The sequence below is a fragment of the Lampris incognitus genome, chromosome 6 (genome assembly GCF_029633865.1).
Source record: "Lampris incognitus isolate fLamInc1 chromosome 6, fLamInc1.hap2, whole genome shotgun sequence".
NCBI classification, from domain to species: Eukaryota; Metazoa; Chordata; class Actinopteri; order Lampriformes; family Lampridae; genus Lampris; species Lampris incognitus.
Window position 1 is genome coordinate 1,051,460 of NC_079216.1, and position 17,721 is coordinate 1,069,180.

At 46.2% G+C, this 17,721-nt stretch overlaps 1 protein-coding gene across 1 annotated transcript in view; it reads right to left on the reverse strand.

The window, feature by feature from the left end:
- Positions 1-4,732: 4,732 nt before the first annotated feature.
- actr6 (actin related protein 6) overlaps positions 4,733-17,721 on the reverse strand; it is a 28,081-nt gene continuing 15,092 nt past the window's right edge. The window contains exons 9-11 of the mRNA XM_056282155.1: positions 14,707-14,878; positions 5,983-6,121; positions 4,733-5,210 (exon numbers count right to left, since the gene is read on the reverse strand). Coding sequence (XP_056138130.1) covers positions 5,081-5,210; positions 5,983-6,121; positions 14,707-14,878 — 441 coding nt within the window. The 3' untranslated portion in view covers positions 4,733-5,080. The remainder of the gene's footprint in view (positions 5,211-5,982; positions 6,122-14,706; positions 14,879-17,721) is intronic.

The window sequence follows — 17,721 nt, forward strand, 5'->3', positions numbered from 1 at the left end:
CGTCCTTCGGATGAGACGTTAAACTGAGGTCCTGACTCACTGTGGTCATTAAAGATCCCATGGCTCTTATCACAAAGAGTAAGGGTCCCCGCCGGTGTCCTGTCCCCACCTGGCTCCCTCCATCTGGCCACCTCATCATCCCCCATCTAACTGCCTCAATGGTTCCTCCCTCTCCACCTCAAGCTGATGCGTGGTGAGCGTTCTACCGTGCACCGCCAGGTGGCGCTACACATAGGTGGTGGTTGAAGTGAGTTGCCCTTCAATGTCAAGCGCTAAGAAATATTACTAACAGTATATTAATAACAAATATTACTAACAAATATCACTAACTATATTACTAACAACTATCACTAAGAGTATATTACTGTAAACTACTAAGACACGTTAGTCCCTAGCTAACGGGTCTGACCCTTCAGCCGAGCGGTTAGTGACGTCGCCTTGTGGTGCAGTACACCCCGTATCGAATCCCGCACCGGGCAAGAAAATAACCGCTTACATTACTAACAAATATCACTAACAGTATATTACTAACAACTATCACTAAGAGTATATTACTAACAAATACTACTAACAACTGTCACTAAAAGTATATTACTAACAACTATCACTAAGCGTATATTACTAAGAGTATATTACTAACAACTATCACTAAGAGTATATTACTAACAAATACTAAGAGTATATTACTATCACTAAGAGTATATTACTAACAAATATCACTAACAGTATATTACTAACAGCTATCACTACGAGTATATTACTAACCAATATCACTAACAGTATATTACTAACAACTATCACTAAGCGTATATTACTAAGAGTATATTACTAACAACTATCACTAAGAGTATATTACTAACAAATACTAAGAGTATATTACTAACAACTATCACTAAGAGTATATTACTAAAGTATATTACTAACAACTATCACTAACAGTATATTACTAACAACTATCACTAAGAGTATATTACTAACAGCTATCACTACGAGTATATTACTAACAAATATCACTAAGAGTATATTACTAATCACTAAGAGTATATATTACTAACAATATATTACTAACAAATATCACTAACAGTATATTACCAACAACTATCACTAAGAGTATATTACTAACAAATATTAAGAATATATTACTAACAAATATCACTAACAGTATATTACTAACAACTATCACTAAGAGTATATTACTAACAAATATTATTAAGAATATATTGCTAACAAATATCACTAACAGTATATTACTAACAACTATCACTAACATTGTATTGCTAACAAATATCACTAACAGTATATTAATAACAAATATTACTAACAGTATCTACTACTACCAATATTTTCGGCTGCTTCCGTTAGGGGGCGCCACAGTGGAACATCCGTTTCCATCTCTTCCTGTTCTGTGCATCTTCCTCTGTCACACCAGCCACCTGCATGTCCTCCCTCACCACCTCCATAAATCTCCTCTTTGGCCTTCCTCTTCTCCTCTTCCCTGGCAGCTCCATATTCAGCATCCTTCTCCCAGTATACCCAGCATCTCTCCTCCACACATGTCCAAACCATCTCCATCTTGTCTCTCTTGCTTTGTCTCCAAACCGTCCAACCTGAGCTGTCCCTATATTTCTGATATATTATATATTTATTCATGATATACGTATTTATTAAAAGAAAGATACATTTCTAATATATTATATACTCATTCATTATATATTTATTAAAAGATATATTTCTGATATACTATATATTAATTAATTATATATTTATTAAAAGGAAGATATATTTCTGATATATTATGCTGTGGCAGGAATGAGGAAAAACACAGGAGACCAAGGCGAGTTTGATGTTTATTCCTCAACTCCAAAAACCAACTGCAGCAGGAACAACCCTGCACCAGAGAGCCCGGGAACGTAAACCACGCCCCCAGCTCACAGTCCTGCTGGGTGAGAGGCATAGCCCCTAGTGTCCGCCACACAGCCCCCCCCCTCCCCCGAACACCCAGAAGGGACTCCTGGAAAGAAACTTAGTGTCTCACTGGAGGCTTAAGCAGCCTGCCATAACGGCTGCGCCGTCCCTCAGCCGAAACAGTAGGTGAAACACAGTCCAAAGCCGGCTGAGAAGCAGAACGCTGAACCCGTGAAGACACTGCCGGGGTCCTGGAAGGAGGGCGACCCCGACGGGGAACCTGGGCCGGAAACACAACTTCGCCTGCCACCCTGTGCGCCGGTTTAAGCCTATCAAGCGTGACACGCTCCCTACGCCCACCCATGTCCAGCACAAAACCCTTAGGACCCGTCTCAAGAACCCGAAATGGGCCATCGTATGGGGGTTGTAGGGGCGAGCGGTGAGCATCATGCCGTACAAAAACAAAACGAGCCGACATGAGCTCCGCAGGCACGAACGACCGCGGAAAACAGTGGTGAACGGGGCCTGGAACCCGAGTGCTGTCGGACAAAAAAGGATAAAGGGCCGGACGGGGTCGAGGAGCGGAACTCCCAGGCAAAAATTCCCCAGGGACGCGGAGCGGCTGACCGAGCACCCTCAGCGGGTGACGCGTCGAGGTCCTCCTTAGGAGCCGAACGCAACCCGAGCATAACCCAAGGTAAACGGTCCACCCAGTTACCATCTGAGAGCGCAGTGCTGCCTTGAGCGACCGGTGAAAACGTTCACACAAGCCGTTAGCCTGAGGGTGATACGCGGTAGTGCGGTGTACCTGCACACCCAAGGATCGCGCAAGTGCCGACCAGAGCTCTGACACGAACTGGGGGCCCCTGTCTGAGGTGATATCTGACGGAGTGCCGAAACGGGCGACCCAGGAGGAAAGAAACGCGCGTGCAACGTCCGAGGATGTTGTGGAGGATAGAGGGACAGCCTCTGGCCACCTGGTGGTCCGATCCACCATTGTGAGCAGGTGCGTAAAACCCTGTGAGCAGGTAGAGGGCCCACCAGGTCCACATGCACGTGGTCGAAACGTCTGGCCGGGATCGGAAACGGTTCAAGGGGCGACTTAGTGTGCTGGTGGACCTTAGCACGTTGGCACGCTACACATGCAGCCGCCCACCCCTTGACGTCCTTGCGGAGGCCAGGCCAGACGAACTTGGAGCCGACCAACTTCACCGACGCCCGAACTCCAGGGTGCGAGAGGGCGCCAGGCCACTGGAACAACGGGGCGGGGCGGGGATATGAACAGTGAAGGGGTATGAACAGGGATATGAACAGCGGAGGGATATGAACAGCAGAGGGGTATGAACAGCAGAGAGATATGAACAGTGGAGGGATATGAACAGCAGAGGGGCATGAACAGTGGAGGGATATTAACAGCAGAGGAATATGAACAGTGAAGGGATATGAACAGCAGAGGGGTATGAACAGCGGAGGGATATGAACAGCGGAGGGACATGAACAGGGATATGAACAGCGGAGGGACATGAACAGGGATATGAACAGCGGAGGGATATGAACAGCGGAGGGGTATGAAGAGTGGAGGGGTATGAACAGTGAAGGGGTATGAACAGCGGAGGGATATGAACAGCGGAGGGATATGAACAGTGGAGGGGTATGAACAGCGGAGGGGTATGAACAGCGGAGTGATATGGACAGCGGAGGGACATGAACAGGGATATGAACAGCGGAGGGATATGAACATCGGAGGGGTATGAACAGTGGAGGGGTATGAACAGTGAAGGGGTATGAACAGTGGAGGGATATGAACAGCAGAGGGATATGAACAGGGATATGAACAGCGGAGGGATATGAACATCGGAGGGGTATGAACAGTGAGGGGGTATGAACAGTGAAGGGGTATGAACAGTGGAGGGATATGAACATCGGAGGGGTATGAACAGTGAAGGGGTATGAACAGTGAAGGGGTATGAACAGTGAAGGGATATGAACAGTGGAGGGGTATGAACAGCGGAGGGGTATGAACAGCGGAGGGATATGGACAGCGGAGGGACATGAACAGGGATATGAACAGCGGAGGGATATGAACATCGGAGGGGTATGAACAGTGGAGGGGTATGAACAGTGAAGGGGTATGAACAGTGGAGGGATATGAACAGCGGAGGGGTATGAACAGCGGAGGGGTATGAACAGCGGAGTGACATGTGCTGTTCTGGGTTGGTTGAAGATCAGACGCGCCACCACGTTCTGGATCATTTGCAGAGGTTTGAAAGTACATGCAGGGAGACCTGCCAGTAACACAGTAGTCAGTGTGTGATATTACCTGTACAGCAGCTGTGCTGCATAATGAAAGGACAGAGCGATTGGTAAATGGGACTGAAAAGTCCCATTAATTTTTCTATAGATGAAAAAATCAAATGGATCCAGGTGTGCTGGTAGAAGCAGAAGTAGAATCACTTCATTTGCCAAGCACATTTTCCCTCATACCCAGAATGTGTCCAGTTTTAACCCAGTCTAAATATTAGGAGCAGCAGGCAGCCATTTCTCCGGCACCTGGGGACCAGCTCCAGATCTAGAGCCAGACCCTTGGTCAAGGGCAAAGTCAGCAGTATGTCCCTAACAGACATGTCTAGGGACACCAAATGACATCATCACCTTACAGGTCTGCTGAACCAGTCCAGGAGCCCATGTCTCGCAGCATCTGTTGACGGAGGAGTTTAGCTGAAGGCCTTTCAACCATCAATGCACAGAAAAATGTAAAGGAATATGAACAAACAGGGTTCGTTTAGTTCTACTGACCCAGTTCAATAAACAGCAGAGCCCAGCCAGTCCAGCACTTTAATGTTCATGACTACATGACGTGATGGTTAAGCTGGAAGAAGAGATCAGCATCCAAACAAGCACTAAAATAAAATGACTGGTTTTCAACATTTCTCTTTGTTGAATCTATTTACATAGATGGTAGATGCTTTTAATTGACTACATTTATCAAAAAATTCCATCAGACTTAAAAATAAAAATTCAGTGGGTGGGCTACTCCGTTGGACCCCTGGCTGCCCTCTGTTCAGGGAGAGTTTAGTTTGTGAAAAAGACTCTATTTGTCTTTCCAGGTCACCCTTCTGTTCATCACTGACAGGGAGGATGGACCACTGATGGTCCCACCTGGCCAGAGATCTTCTCAGATATCAAACTTCTCTTCACAAATAAAATGGCCGTTCTCCTCGTAGTCCTGACGTGTCACCACCATCTCATCATAGTCTGGGTTCCTCGCAAGAAGCTTCCCTCCTTCCCATGGGTAACAGATGGGGCTGCAATAAAGGAAGAGCATTACAGACTACTAGTAAATACTCCCTACCAATAACAACAAAATACTGACACCATATTATGTGTAATGTTAATAATTCATAAATAGCAAATATATGGGAAGAGACTACTATATATGTTTCTATATTTAAATTATATAATGGAAAGATGGTGGCACTAATAAAAAGGCAGGAGGTGGAGCTGGAGGTGGCAGAGTTGAAGATGCTAAGATTTTCATTGGGAGTGATGAAGAAGGACAGGATTAGGAAGGAGTATATTAGATGGACAGCTCAGGTTGGACGGTTTGGAGACAAAGCAAGAGAGGCAAGATTGAGATGGTTTGGACATGTGTGGAGGAGAGATGCTGGGTATACTGGGAGAAGGATGCTGAATATGGAGCTGCCAGGGAAGAGGAGAAGAGGAAGGCCAAAGAGGAGGTTTATGGATGTGGTGAGGGAGGACATGCAGGTGGCTGGTGTGACAGAGGAAGATGCAGAGGACAGGAAGAGATGGAAACGATGATCTGCTGTGGCGCCCCCTAATGGGAGCAGCCAAAAGAGGAAGCCAAAAGTAATAGTAGTAGTAGTAGTAGTAGTAGTAGTAGTAGAAGATGGGAAGAGACTACTAATGATGCCTTTACTTGTTAATATATAAAACACTGATCATGGATTAGTAATAACGATTAATGATTAATTATCAGTACGGTAAAAAACCATCAATGAGGAGGTAACATTGTGATTGTGAGGGATAAGTGACATGTGGTGCCATATTTCTTACTTTGGTGGTTGCAGTACGGAGACAAGGAGGTCGGAAGGGGCAAGTGCCCTCACCTCATTGTATAGCCTCTCTCTGAACCCAGGGAACAAGCTGTTTCCCCCGGTCAGAACTATGTTCCTGTACAGGTGGGGCTGCATTTCTGTTGGAAAAGCATCCAAACACGTTCACATCAAACCTAAACTCACTCCCACGGTCTCTCACTCCCACTGTCTCTCACTCTCACGGTCTCTCACTCTTACGGCCTCTAACTCCCACGGTCTCTCACTACCACGGTCTCTCACTCCCACATTCTCTCACTCCCACTGTCTCTCACTCTTACGGACTCTCACTCCCACTGTCTCACACTCTCACGGTCTCTCACTCCCACGGTCTCTCACTCCCACAGTATCTCACTCTCGCGGTCTTTCACTCCCACTGTCTCTCACTGTCTCTCACTCTTACGGCCTCTAACTCCCACGGTCTCTCACTCCCACAGCCTCTCACTCTCGTGATCTCTCACTCCCACTGTCATTCACTCTCACGGTCTCTCACTCTTACGGCCTCTCACTCCCACGGTATCTCACTCTCATGGTCTCTCACTCTCACGGTCTCTCACTGCCACTGTCTCTCACTCTCACTGTCTCTCACTCTTACGGCCTCTATCTCCCACAGTCTCTCAATCCCACGGTCTCTCACTCCCACAGTCTCTCACTCTTGCGGTCTCTCACTCCCACTGTCTCTCACTCTCATGGTCTCTCACTCTTACGGCCTCTCACTCCCAAGGTCTCTCACTCTCACGGTCTCTCACTCCCACGGTCTCTCAATCCCAGGGTCTCTCACTCCCACGTTCTCTCACTCTCACGGCCTCTCACTCTCACGGCATCTCACTCCCACTGTCTCTCACTCCCACGGTCTCTCACTCTTATGGTCTCTCACTCTTACGGCCTCTCACTCTCACGGTCTCTCACTCCCACTGCGTCTCACTCACACGGTCTCTCACTCCCACAGACTCTCACTCTCGCTGTCTCTCACTCCCACTGTCCCTCACTCTCACGGTCTCTCACTCTTACGGCCTCTCACTCCCACTGTCTCTCCCTCTCATGGTCACTCACTCTTACGGTCTCTCACTATCACGGTCTCTCACTCCCACTGTCTCTCACTCCCGCGGTCTCTCACTCCCACAGTTTCTCACTCTCGCGGTCTCTCACGGTCTCCCACTCCCACTGTCTCTCACTCCCACGGTCTCTCACGGTCTCTCACTCCCACGGTCCCTCACTCTCATGGTCTCCCATGGTCTCTCACTCTCACAGTCACTCACTCTCATGGTCTCTCATGGTCTCTCACTCCCACGGTCTCTCACTCTCATGGTCTCTCTACTACAACAAGCCAACACGTGATCACTGACACAACACTGAGCTCATTTCTGAGTTACCTTTGGCACATCATCTCTTATCACATATACACATACTGCAACACCAGCACAAGTCTTAGTCTTTTTTTGGGGGGGGGATTTTTTCCCCTCCAATTGTACTTGGCCAATTACCTCACTCTTCCAAGCCGTCCCGGTCTCTGCTCCACCCCCTCTGCTGATGCGGGGAGGGCTGCAGACTACCACGTCTCCTCCGATACATGTGGAGCCACCAGCCGCTTCTTTTCACCTGACAGTGAGGAGTTTCACAAGGGGGACATAGCACGTGGGAAGATCATGCTGCCCCCCCCCCCGCTCCGAACAGGCGCCCCGACCGACCAGAGGAGGCGCTAGTGCAGCGACCAGGACACATACCCACATCCGGTTTCCCACCCGCAGACACGGCCAATTGTGTCTGTAGGGACGCCCGACTAAGCTGGAGGTAACACGGGGATTCAAACCAGCAATGTCCGTGTTGGTAGGCAACGGAATAGACTGCCATGCTACCTGGATGCCCCTACTTTGAACAGTTGACCTCAAGTATTTAAAGTCATCCACTTTTGTCACCTCTACTTGCATCTTCACCATTCCACTGTCCTCCCTCTCGTTCACATATGTATTCCGTCTTGCTCCTACTAACACCTCCATGCCTCCACAGATATGCCATCTGGACCAACTGACTCCACTCTTTTTTTTTTTTTTTATAACTTTATTGAATTTTCCGCATAATCAACATTTACAAAATAATTGTCCTCATAAGTTGTACAGCATGAACACAAAACATATCCAACAATACACTAACACACCAGAATACAATGAGGAATAAAAACACACCCTCAAAGGAGAAAAAAAAATCAAATCAAATCAAAACAAATTAACTAAAATAATTTAAAAAATAAAAAATAAATAAAAATAAATAAATAAATACAAGTACACATATTCCAATGCACTTGTCCGCAGGCCAGCCAACCCAGCACAGTCCCTCACAGACATCATGTACACATACACCCTACCTCCTTCATCACCGGAGCTTGCCACGCCCCCACCTCCATCCAACAAGGACATCAATAAAAAGGAAAAAATATGTATATATATATATATACACACACATCACTCTGGAATAACAGGGAAATGAAGTCGCTTAACATAAGAAAAGAAGGGGGTCCACATTGCCCAGAATTTGTTTAGGGACCCTTTGAGTGTGTGCCTAATTTTTTCCAGCTTTATACAATTTAAAACAGACTTAATCCAAAGAGCATGAGAAGGGGGTACAGAGGATTTCCAACTAAGCAAAACCAATCGTCTCGCCAACAGGGTAACAAAGGCAATAAAATCCTTATTAATATTGGTCAGTTGCAATGTGGGCGAGGGCACCCCAAATAGCGCAATAAAAGGGTCTGGCTTGATCTGTGTGTCACATACTTCTGTAAGTGTGCTAAAAATATCTTTCCAAAAACCATCAAGAGATGAGCAACACCAAAACATGTGCACATGGTTAGCAGGAGACTGGTTACACCTCACACAGTTAGGATTTATGTCTTTGTATATTTTCGCTAGTCTCGCTTTGGTCCAATGAGCCCTATGAATGATTTTGCATTGAATGAGACCATGTCGGGCGCAGACCGAAGAGGTATGTACCCTTCCGAGTGCCCTCTCCCACAGCCCATCAGATATTCCCTCCCCCAGTTCCTCCTCCCATGAGGATTTAATGTCATTAAGTGAGGCAATTCTTAAAGAACAAAGTTGTAAATTATTGACAAGGTACCTTTCAGAGTGGGAAGCGGGGTAAGAAAGGTGTCAAACTGTGTTTCACCAGGAAGGGTGGGGAAATGAGGATCCAAATTGCGGACGTAACTCCGGATCTGTAAAAATCTAAAAAAAATGATGCCTGGGAAGACCAAATTTAACTGCTAGTTGCTCAAACGTACTAAATGTATTGTCAATGTAGAGATCTTTAAACCTTTTTATACCAAGACTAGACCATATTGAGAAAGCACTATCAACCATAGATGGGGCAAAAGCAGGGTTCGAGGCCACCGGAGCAGAAAGAGCGGTTGTCTGAAACCCAAAATGGCGTCTAAATTGATTCCAGATCCTCAATGTTGTTTTGACACACACATTCTTGGTGAAAGAGGAATAAGGGCCTGTAATGGAGGAGTGAGCGAGGGAAGACAATGATGCCGGTACAGACGAAGCAGCTTCCATCTTTAACCAAATTGGGGACGGGGACATCTCTCCACCTTGCAACCAGAACTGAATGACCCTAAGATTAGCCGCCCAATAATAAAATCTAAAATCTGGTAGCGCCATACCTCCGTCTGACTTGGGTCTCTGCAAGAGCTGTTTTCGTATCCTAGGAGTCTTCTTATCCCATATGAAAGGTAGAATTAGGCCGTCTATTTTTTTGAAAAATGTGTTGGGAAGAAAAATCGGTAGGCACTGAAAGAGATATAAAAATTTAGGGAGTGTGTTCATTTTAACAGAATTAATTCTCGCTACTAAAGAGAGGTGCATCACTGACCAGCATTCAAAATCATCCTTAGTGCGGGTTAAAAGCGAGGAAAAGTTGGCCCGAAAAAGGTTTTCAAATCGACTCGTGACCTGTACACCAAGATAAGTGAAACAACTATGAGCAACTTTGAATGGCAAGGTATGTAATGGGAATTTTTCCGCAGTCACATTAAGCGGCATAAATTCGCTTTTACTGAGATTCAGTTAATACCCTGATAAATGACCAAAGGATGTAATAGTAGCAAGGGCAGCAGGAACAGAAACAGAAAGATTAGATGCGTATAGCAATAAGTCATCTGCATATAAAGACACCTTGTGCTCATGTCCGTATCTAACTATACCTTTGATAAGAGGGTTGGAACGAAGTGCTATTGCAAGGGGTTCTATGGTGAGAGCAAACAATAAAGGGCTTAGAGGGCAACCCTGGCGTGTTGACCGTTGCAGAGGGAAACAGCCTGACTGAGTGTTATTAGTCCTGACAGAGGCTTGGGGGGACGCATACAGAAGTCTTACCCAAGTAGTGAATTTTGAACCAAAGCCGAATTTATTTAGTGTATAGAAAAGGTACTTCCACTCCACCCTGTCAAACGCCTTCTCCGCGTCCAGGGATATAATGGCCTCCGAGGTGTTGGTGTCAGAGGAATTGTACATGATATTAAATAGTCGCCTAAGATTGAAGAATGAATGTCTATTTCTAATAAATCCTGTTTGATCAGGAGAGATAATCGATGGGAGAACTGTTTCCAGGCGTGTTGCCAGAAGTTTGGCTAAAATCTTATAGTCAACATTTAACAGGCTAATTGGACGATATGATGCACATTCAAGAGGGTCTTTATTATTTTTAAGAATTAAACAGATAGTCGCTTGAGTGAGAGTCTGTGGAAGAATACCATTAACAAATGCTTCATTATACATTTCAATTAGAATAGGGGCTATTTTGGGGAAAAGCTTTTTATAAAACTCTGTCGAGTAACCGTCAGGCCCTGGGCTTCTCCCGGATTGAAGGGATTTGACAGCTCTAGACAGTTCTTCAACAGCGATTGGTTGTTCTAATTCTTTAACCAAATCCTGGTTGACTAAAGGTACATCAAGGGAGTGGAAGAAGTCATCAAATTCTGATAAATCAGCATCACTTTCAGAAGTATATAGAGACTGGTAGAAACTTCTGAACTCATCATTTATCTCCCTAGGGTCTAATGATATTCCGGATGATGTATGAATTTTGGGAATTTGATGTGATGATGAAACTTGACGCAACTTGTGTGCTAATAACTTACTGGCTTTGTCTCCCTGTTCATAGTAGGTGCTCCTAGACTTGACAAGCAGCTCAGTAACTTGATCTGTTAGCAAAGTGTCAAATTCTGCTTGCAAAGTTAAGCGCTCCTTATAAATATCTGGAGATGGTGAAACGGAATATGCGTTATCTAATTGGGCAATGCGGCGTGTTAGCATGGACAATTTATCTTTTTTAAGTTTGTTCTCATATGTGGTGTAGGAAATAATTTCACCTCTAAGATAAGCTTTCAAAGTTTCCCATAGGGTAGACGCAGAGATACCTGGGGTTCTATTTGTATCCATAAAAAAGTCAATTTGGGCCAAACCAAAGTTAATAAAATTTTCGTTACTGAGTAATTGAGTGTTAAGCCGCCAAGGCGGTCTCTGATTATTAGCTGTTTGAAAGACTACTCCCATAGTGACAGGGGCATGGTCCGAAACCACAATTGGATTATATAAGCACGAAGATATGGAATGGAGAAGTCTATCATCTACAAGGAAGTAGTCTATGCGTGTAAAAGTGTGGTGTACCGAAGAGAAAAAAGAGTATGCCCTCCCAGATGGATTAAGTGTTCTCCAAGGGTCTGAAACAGCGAAATCAGACATAAAGGTACGGACAACCCCAGCTGAGGTTGATAAAGTAGTAGATTTAGTGGAGGATCGATCCAAATGTGGGTCAAACCAGCAGTTAAAGTCACCGCCTATGATCAGCATATGGGAGGACATATCAGGGAGTGTGGAGAAAACCGATTTGAAAAAATCCCCATTGTCCCAATTAGGACCATAAACATTAACAAGAACCACCTTCGTATTGAATAACCTACCACTGACAATTACATATCTACCATTGGGATCAGCTATCACATTAGAACATGTAAAAGGTACTGATTTGTGAAGTAAGATAGCCACCCCTCTTGACCTACTCTGAAATGAGGAATGGAACACCTGACCCACCCATCTGCACCTAAGTATTGAGTGTTGTGATACCTTGAGATGAGTTTCTTGGAGGAAGATAATGTGAGCTTTCAACTGATGGAGGTGGTGGAGAACCTTACTGCGTTTAACTGGGTTGTTAATGCCCCTACAATTCCAAGTGAGAAAATTAAAACCATTCCCTCCAGCAGGATGAGCTACGTCAGGCTGAGTCATGTCTTAAGAGAGAGAGTACATGTTAAGGACAAGGCATAATGCAAATTAAATATTTTGGCTGACCTCAATAGTGCAAATTCAAAAAACAAAAACAAGTGACAAAACACAAGAAAACAAAACACAAATACAGAAGGAAAAAAACCCTCCCACAAAATCCCTCTTGCCGAAGCATCTCCCCAACTGAGATGCAAGCAAACCCCTAAATACAAAAAACCTTTAGAGCAACACATACCAACTTAGCTAGCTTACTCTTAGCTACCTGAGATTTGTGACCATTGAACTAGAATAAAGCAAATGTGCATAAGTCGGTCTCCAATAACATTAGGACCCGAGGAAAACTAACTCAGTTAAGAGAGGTACAAAATCTATAAAGTGGCAAAATTGAACTTCAACCATGTAAACAACCAAATACTGGCAGTGCAGGCAGCTCAGATCAAAACAAAATGAAATGAGAATGACACAAATAGTAGGCAGTAATGTAAGTGGAATAAAATATATCTCCACATTATATCACCTTAATGTGAGTAGTCCGCTGTATACTCATCAACATGTATTGAAAATAAAAATAAAAAACCCACTACATTCAAGTGTCAACAATGAGCACTGCAAGGCTAGCTTCACTCTCCAACATGTACTGAAAATAAAAAAACAGCTGCGTTCAAATGTCAACAATGAGCACTGCAAGACCAACTTCACTAGCTAATCTGCCTACCAGCCAGCCCGCTAACTAGCCTGCTAACCAGACCAGCCAACTGATATTTTGAGTTACAGACCCGGCGGTGGCATGACAGCTTTTTTCACCCTGTTTTTGATGAAATCGGCCGCAACAGCCGGGTCCTCAAACCTGTGTGTGGAGCTGTCCGGCAGGGTCAGTCTCAGAACCGCAGGGTAGATGAGACCATACTTCACGCCGGGACAGGCGCGTAGCTGGCGCTTCACATCTCCGAAGCTAGCCCGCTTCTTGGCCACAGCCGTGGTGTAGTCCGGAAATATCGAGACTCTTCTGCCCTTGTAGAGGAGAGGAGACGCATCTCCAGATCTCTTCAGCATGTCGTTCCGGACGTGAAAGAAATGCACCCTGATGACAAATGGTCGCGGAGGTTCACCCTCCCGGGGTCGGCTCCGCAGGGTGCGATGGGCCCGGTCTAGCAGCGGCTTCTCATCCAGGCCGAGCAGCTCCTGAGGCAGCCCGGCTACGAATTCTGTCGGTCGCGGGCCCTCCACTCCCTCCGGTATTCCCAGAAGACGGATGTTGTTCCTCCGCATTCTACCTTCCAGGTCCTCGCATCTGTTGTCCAGGTATGTCACCCTAGTTGTTAGTGAGCCGACGTTCGCCTCTAGCTCGGTAATCCGAGCGCTGTGATCTGTAGCACTGCGCTCCAGCTCTGATAAAACGACTCCATGTGCGTCGAGTTTATTCTGGATCCTCTCGATAGATCTTTTAAGCTCGTCTTTGACCAGTATCATCTCTGATCTGAGAGTGGTAGCTGAAGTGTCAATCTTACTGAAAATATCGGTTTTGAGGGAGCCCATCATGGATTGTAGCATTTCCGCGGTCAGTACTGTCATGCTGTCAGCACTAGCTGTAGCACCCGATGTTGGGAGCGGATCAGATTCAGGAGAGGGCGCAGGCTTATTGCGGCCTGCTCTTGCAGACTCCGTTTTCGGTCGATTAGATGTCATTTCACCTTCAAAGTCCTCAAATATAGTGTGAATCGTTTAAAGGACTCTTTAGACGCTTGACCACCAAAGACATGCACGATTTAGCGAGATTAAATATATAAATTTGGTCACTAACTCAGGAGCAATAGAGAAACGTGTCCTACATCCTCGACGTCCCGGCCACGCCCCCAACTGACTCCACTCTTTATCCTCTTCATAGCTGCCCTCAATTCCTCCTTACTAATCCACTGCACTTCCTGATTCACTATCCCTACATTATCCAACCTTCTCTCTCTCATTTTCTTCATTCATCAGCCCCTCACAGTACTCCTTCCTCCTTCTCAAAACACTCTCCTCGCTTGTCAGCACATTTCCATCTATATCCTTGATCGCCCTAACCTGCTGCACATCCTTCCCAGTTTGGTCCTTCTGTCTAGTCAATCGGTACAAGTCCTTTTCTCTTTCCTTAGTGTCTAACCTCTCGTACAACTCACCATACAAGGAGCTACATCATAAGGTGGTGCTAAATTTGAATACTTGGTCCCAACAGAGAACCCCAACCTTACCATGGAAATGCTTTCTGCACCTGAGCACCCAGGAATATCATCACGGCACAGTGCGGCGTGGGCTGACACCTGAAAAGGGCCTTTAGTAATATGGATATTTTCTGACAGAACTTTTCATGCGACAACAAGAACAGAGCTCTCCCTCCTCATCAGTGTCTCTGTCCTGCCCCCTACCTTCTGGCATGCAGCGGATGGAGTGGATTATGGCCTCGGGGATTCCCATCTCCTGGATCCCAATGTCAGAGGGATGAAAGAGCATCTCAGGAACAGCGAACCGCTCATTAGTTAACCGTAGAATCTGCTCTCCTGTCTTGTACTTCCCAGTGAAGATCATCTCCTCTCGTGGCTGCACACAAAGAAAACATGGCGGGAAATGGTGAAAGGACTGTTAGTCTCTGAAATATTACATTTATTGGTAAACGGCTGTGTACCATCAGCTTGCAGATGTGAACTTCAGAATCAGAATCGTATTTATTGCCAAGTACAAGAACATACAAGGAATTTGTCTTGGTATGTTGGTGCAAGAGGGGAAGATTATCAGTAGAAAGTGAAGACAAAACTTCAAAAGAATAATCAACAAAATACATACACAAGACAAAATAAAATAAAATAAAAGTAAGATGCAATTACCACTGGCTCAGAGTTGAAACACGAGATATAGCATATAAAATCCTAAATGGGCTTCAACGAAGGTGGAATCTGTCCCCAAGGTTGGACTATCCCGGGCTTGAACCCAGGACCTTCTTGCTGTGAGGCGACCGCACTAACCACTGCACCACTGTGCTGCCCCATATACCGAATAGCCAAAACTTTAAAACCACCTGCCTAATATTGTGTAGGTCCCCCTCGTGCCACCAAAAAAGCTCTGACCCGTCGAGGCATGGACTCCACAAGACCTCTGAAGGTGTCCTCTGCTAACTGGCAGCAGATCCTTTAAACCCTGTAAGGTGCGAGGTGGGGCCTCCATGCATTGTACTTGTTCTTCCAGCACATCCCACAGACGCTCAATCAGATTGAGATCTGGGGAATTTGGAGGCCAAGGCAACACCTTGAACTCTTTGTCCTCAAACCATTCCTGAACAGTGTGTGCAGTGTGGCAGGGGGCATTACCCTGCTGAAAGAGGCCGCTACCATGAGGGGGTGTACCTGGTCTGCAACAATTTTTAGGAAGGTGGCATGTGTCAGAGTAACACCCACATGGGTGTCTGGGTGGCATGGTGGTCTATTCCATTGCGTACCAATACGGGGATCGCCGCTTCAAAACCCTGTTACCTCCGGCTTGGTCGGGCGTCCCTACAGACACAATTGGCCGTGTCTGCGGGTGGGAAGCCGGATGCGGGTATGTGTCATGGTTGCTGCACTAGCACCTCCCCTGGTCGGTCAGGCCGCCTGTTCAGAAGGGAGGGGGGACTGGGGGGAATAGCATGATCCTCCCACGTGCTACATCCCCCTGGTGAAACCCCTCACCATCAGGTGAAAAGAAGCGGCTGGTGACTCCACATGTATGGGAGGAGGCATGTGGTAGTCTGCAGCCCCCCCCTGGATGAGCAGAGGGGGTGGAGCAGAGACCGGGATGGCTCAGAGAGTGGGGTGATTGGCCAGGTACAATTGGGGAGAAAAAGAGAGAGAGAAAAAAAAGTAACACCCACATGAATGCCAGGACCCAAGGTTTCCCAGCAGAACATTTCCTAGAGCATCACACTGTTTCTGCTGGCTTGCCTTCTTCCCATAGTGCATCCTGGTGCCATCACTTCCCCAGAGCATCACACTGTCTCCACCAGCTTGCCTTCTTCCCATAGTGCATCTTGGTGTCATCTCTTCCCCTCTCTTCCCCTCTTCCCATCTCTACCACTGTTGGTAGGTAGGTATTGACAACTGCATTACCAGGAACACCCCACAAGACCTGCCGTTTTGGAGATAATCTGACCCAGTTGTCTAGCCATCACATTCTGGTCCTTGTCAAAGTTGCTCATGTCCTTATACTTGTCCATTTTTCCTGCTTCCAACACACCAACTTCAAGTTGTGTGCTGTTCACTTACTGCCTAATACATCCCACCGCTTGACGGGTGCCATTGTAATGAGATAATCACTGTTATTCACTGACCTGTCAGTGGTTTTAATGTTTTGGCTGATCGGTGCATCTACTCTAGCCTGTTACAGAAGGTTGAATCAGTTCATGTGGACACAACGTTTCCTGACAGATACGTTTCATCATCAGCTAAGTGACCTGTTCAGTCTCACCTGACTGCAGGTACCCCCTCCCATCCTGACCCTTGGAGTCAGTTGAGACTGAAGAGGTCATTTAGCTGATGTTGAAACGTATCTGTCAGTAAACGTTGAGTCCACATGAACTGATTCAATCTTCTGTGATGTTCTTACCTGGATTATTGAGCAGCATCAGGATACTTTAGCTTGTACTGCCAGCCTGGCATAGCCTAAATCTCACATGTTAGCTCAGTTTGCTGTGAGACATCAGGCTACTAATGACTGTACTGACTGTACCAGATAGTATCTGGAACCCGGACCACTCAGCAAACTATGTGGAGGGTTTAGGTTATGACAACCAGTGAGCAGTAATACCACTGTTGTAGTTTTCTAAACACAGTGCTGCTCACTGGTCCTCATCATTTAAACCCTCCTAATACTTCACTGACTGACGACGCCCCTGAACCCAGTACAGTCCTGCTGAGCCTTCCCAGACCCTCCTAATACTTCACTGATTGATGATGCCCCTAGACCCAGTACAGTCCTGCTGAGCCTTCCCAGACCCTCCTAATACTTCACTGATTGATGACGCCCCTGAACCCAGTACAATCCTGCTGAGCCTTCCCAGACCCTCCTAATACTTAATTGATTGATGATGTCCCTGAACCCAGTACAGTCCTGCTGAGCCTTCCCAGACCCTCCTAATACTTCACTGATTGATGACGCCCCTGAACCCAGTACAGTCCTGCTGAGCCCTCCCAGACCCTCCTAATACTTCACTGATTGATGACGCCCCTGAACCCAGTACAGTCCTGCTGAGCCTTCCCAGACCCTCCTAATACTTCACTGATTGATGACGCCCCTGAACCCAGTACAGTCCTGCTGAGCCTTCCCAGACCCTCCTAATAATTTACTGATTGATGATACCCCTGAACCCAGTACAGTCCTGCTGAGCCCTCCCAGACCACAGTGAGAAAAGCACA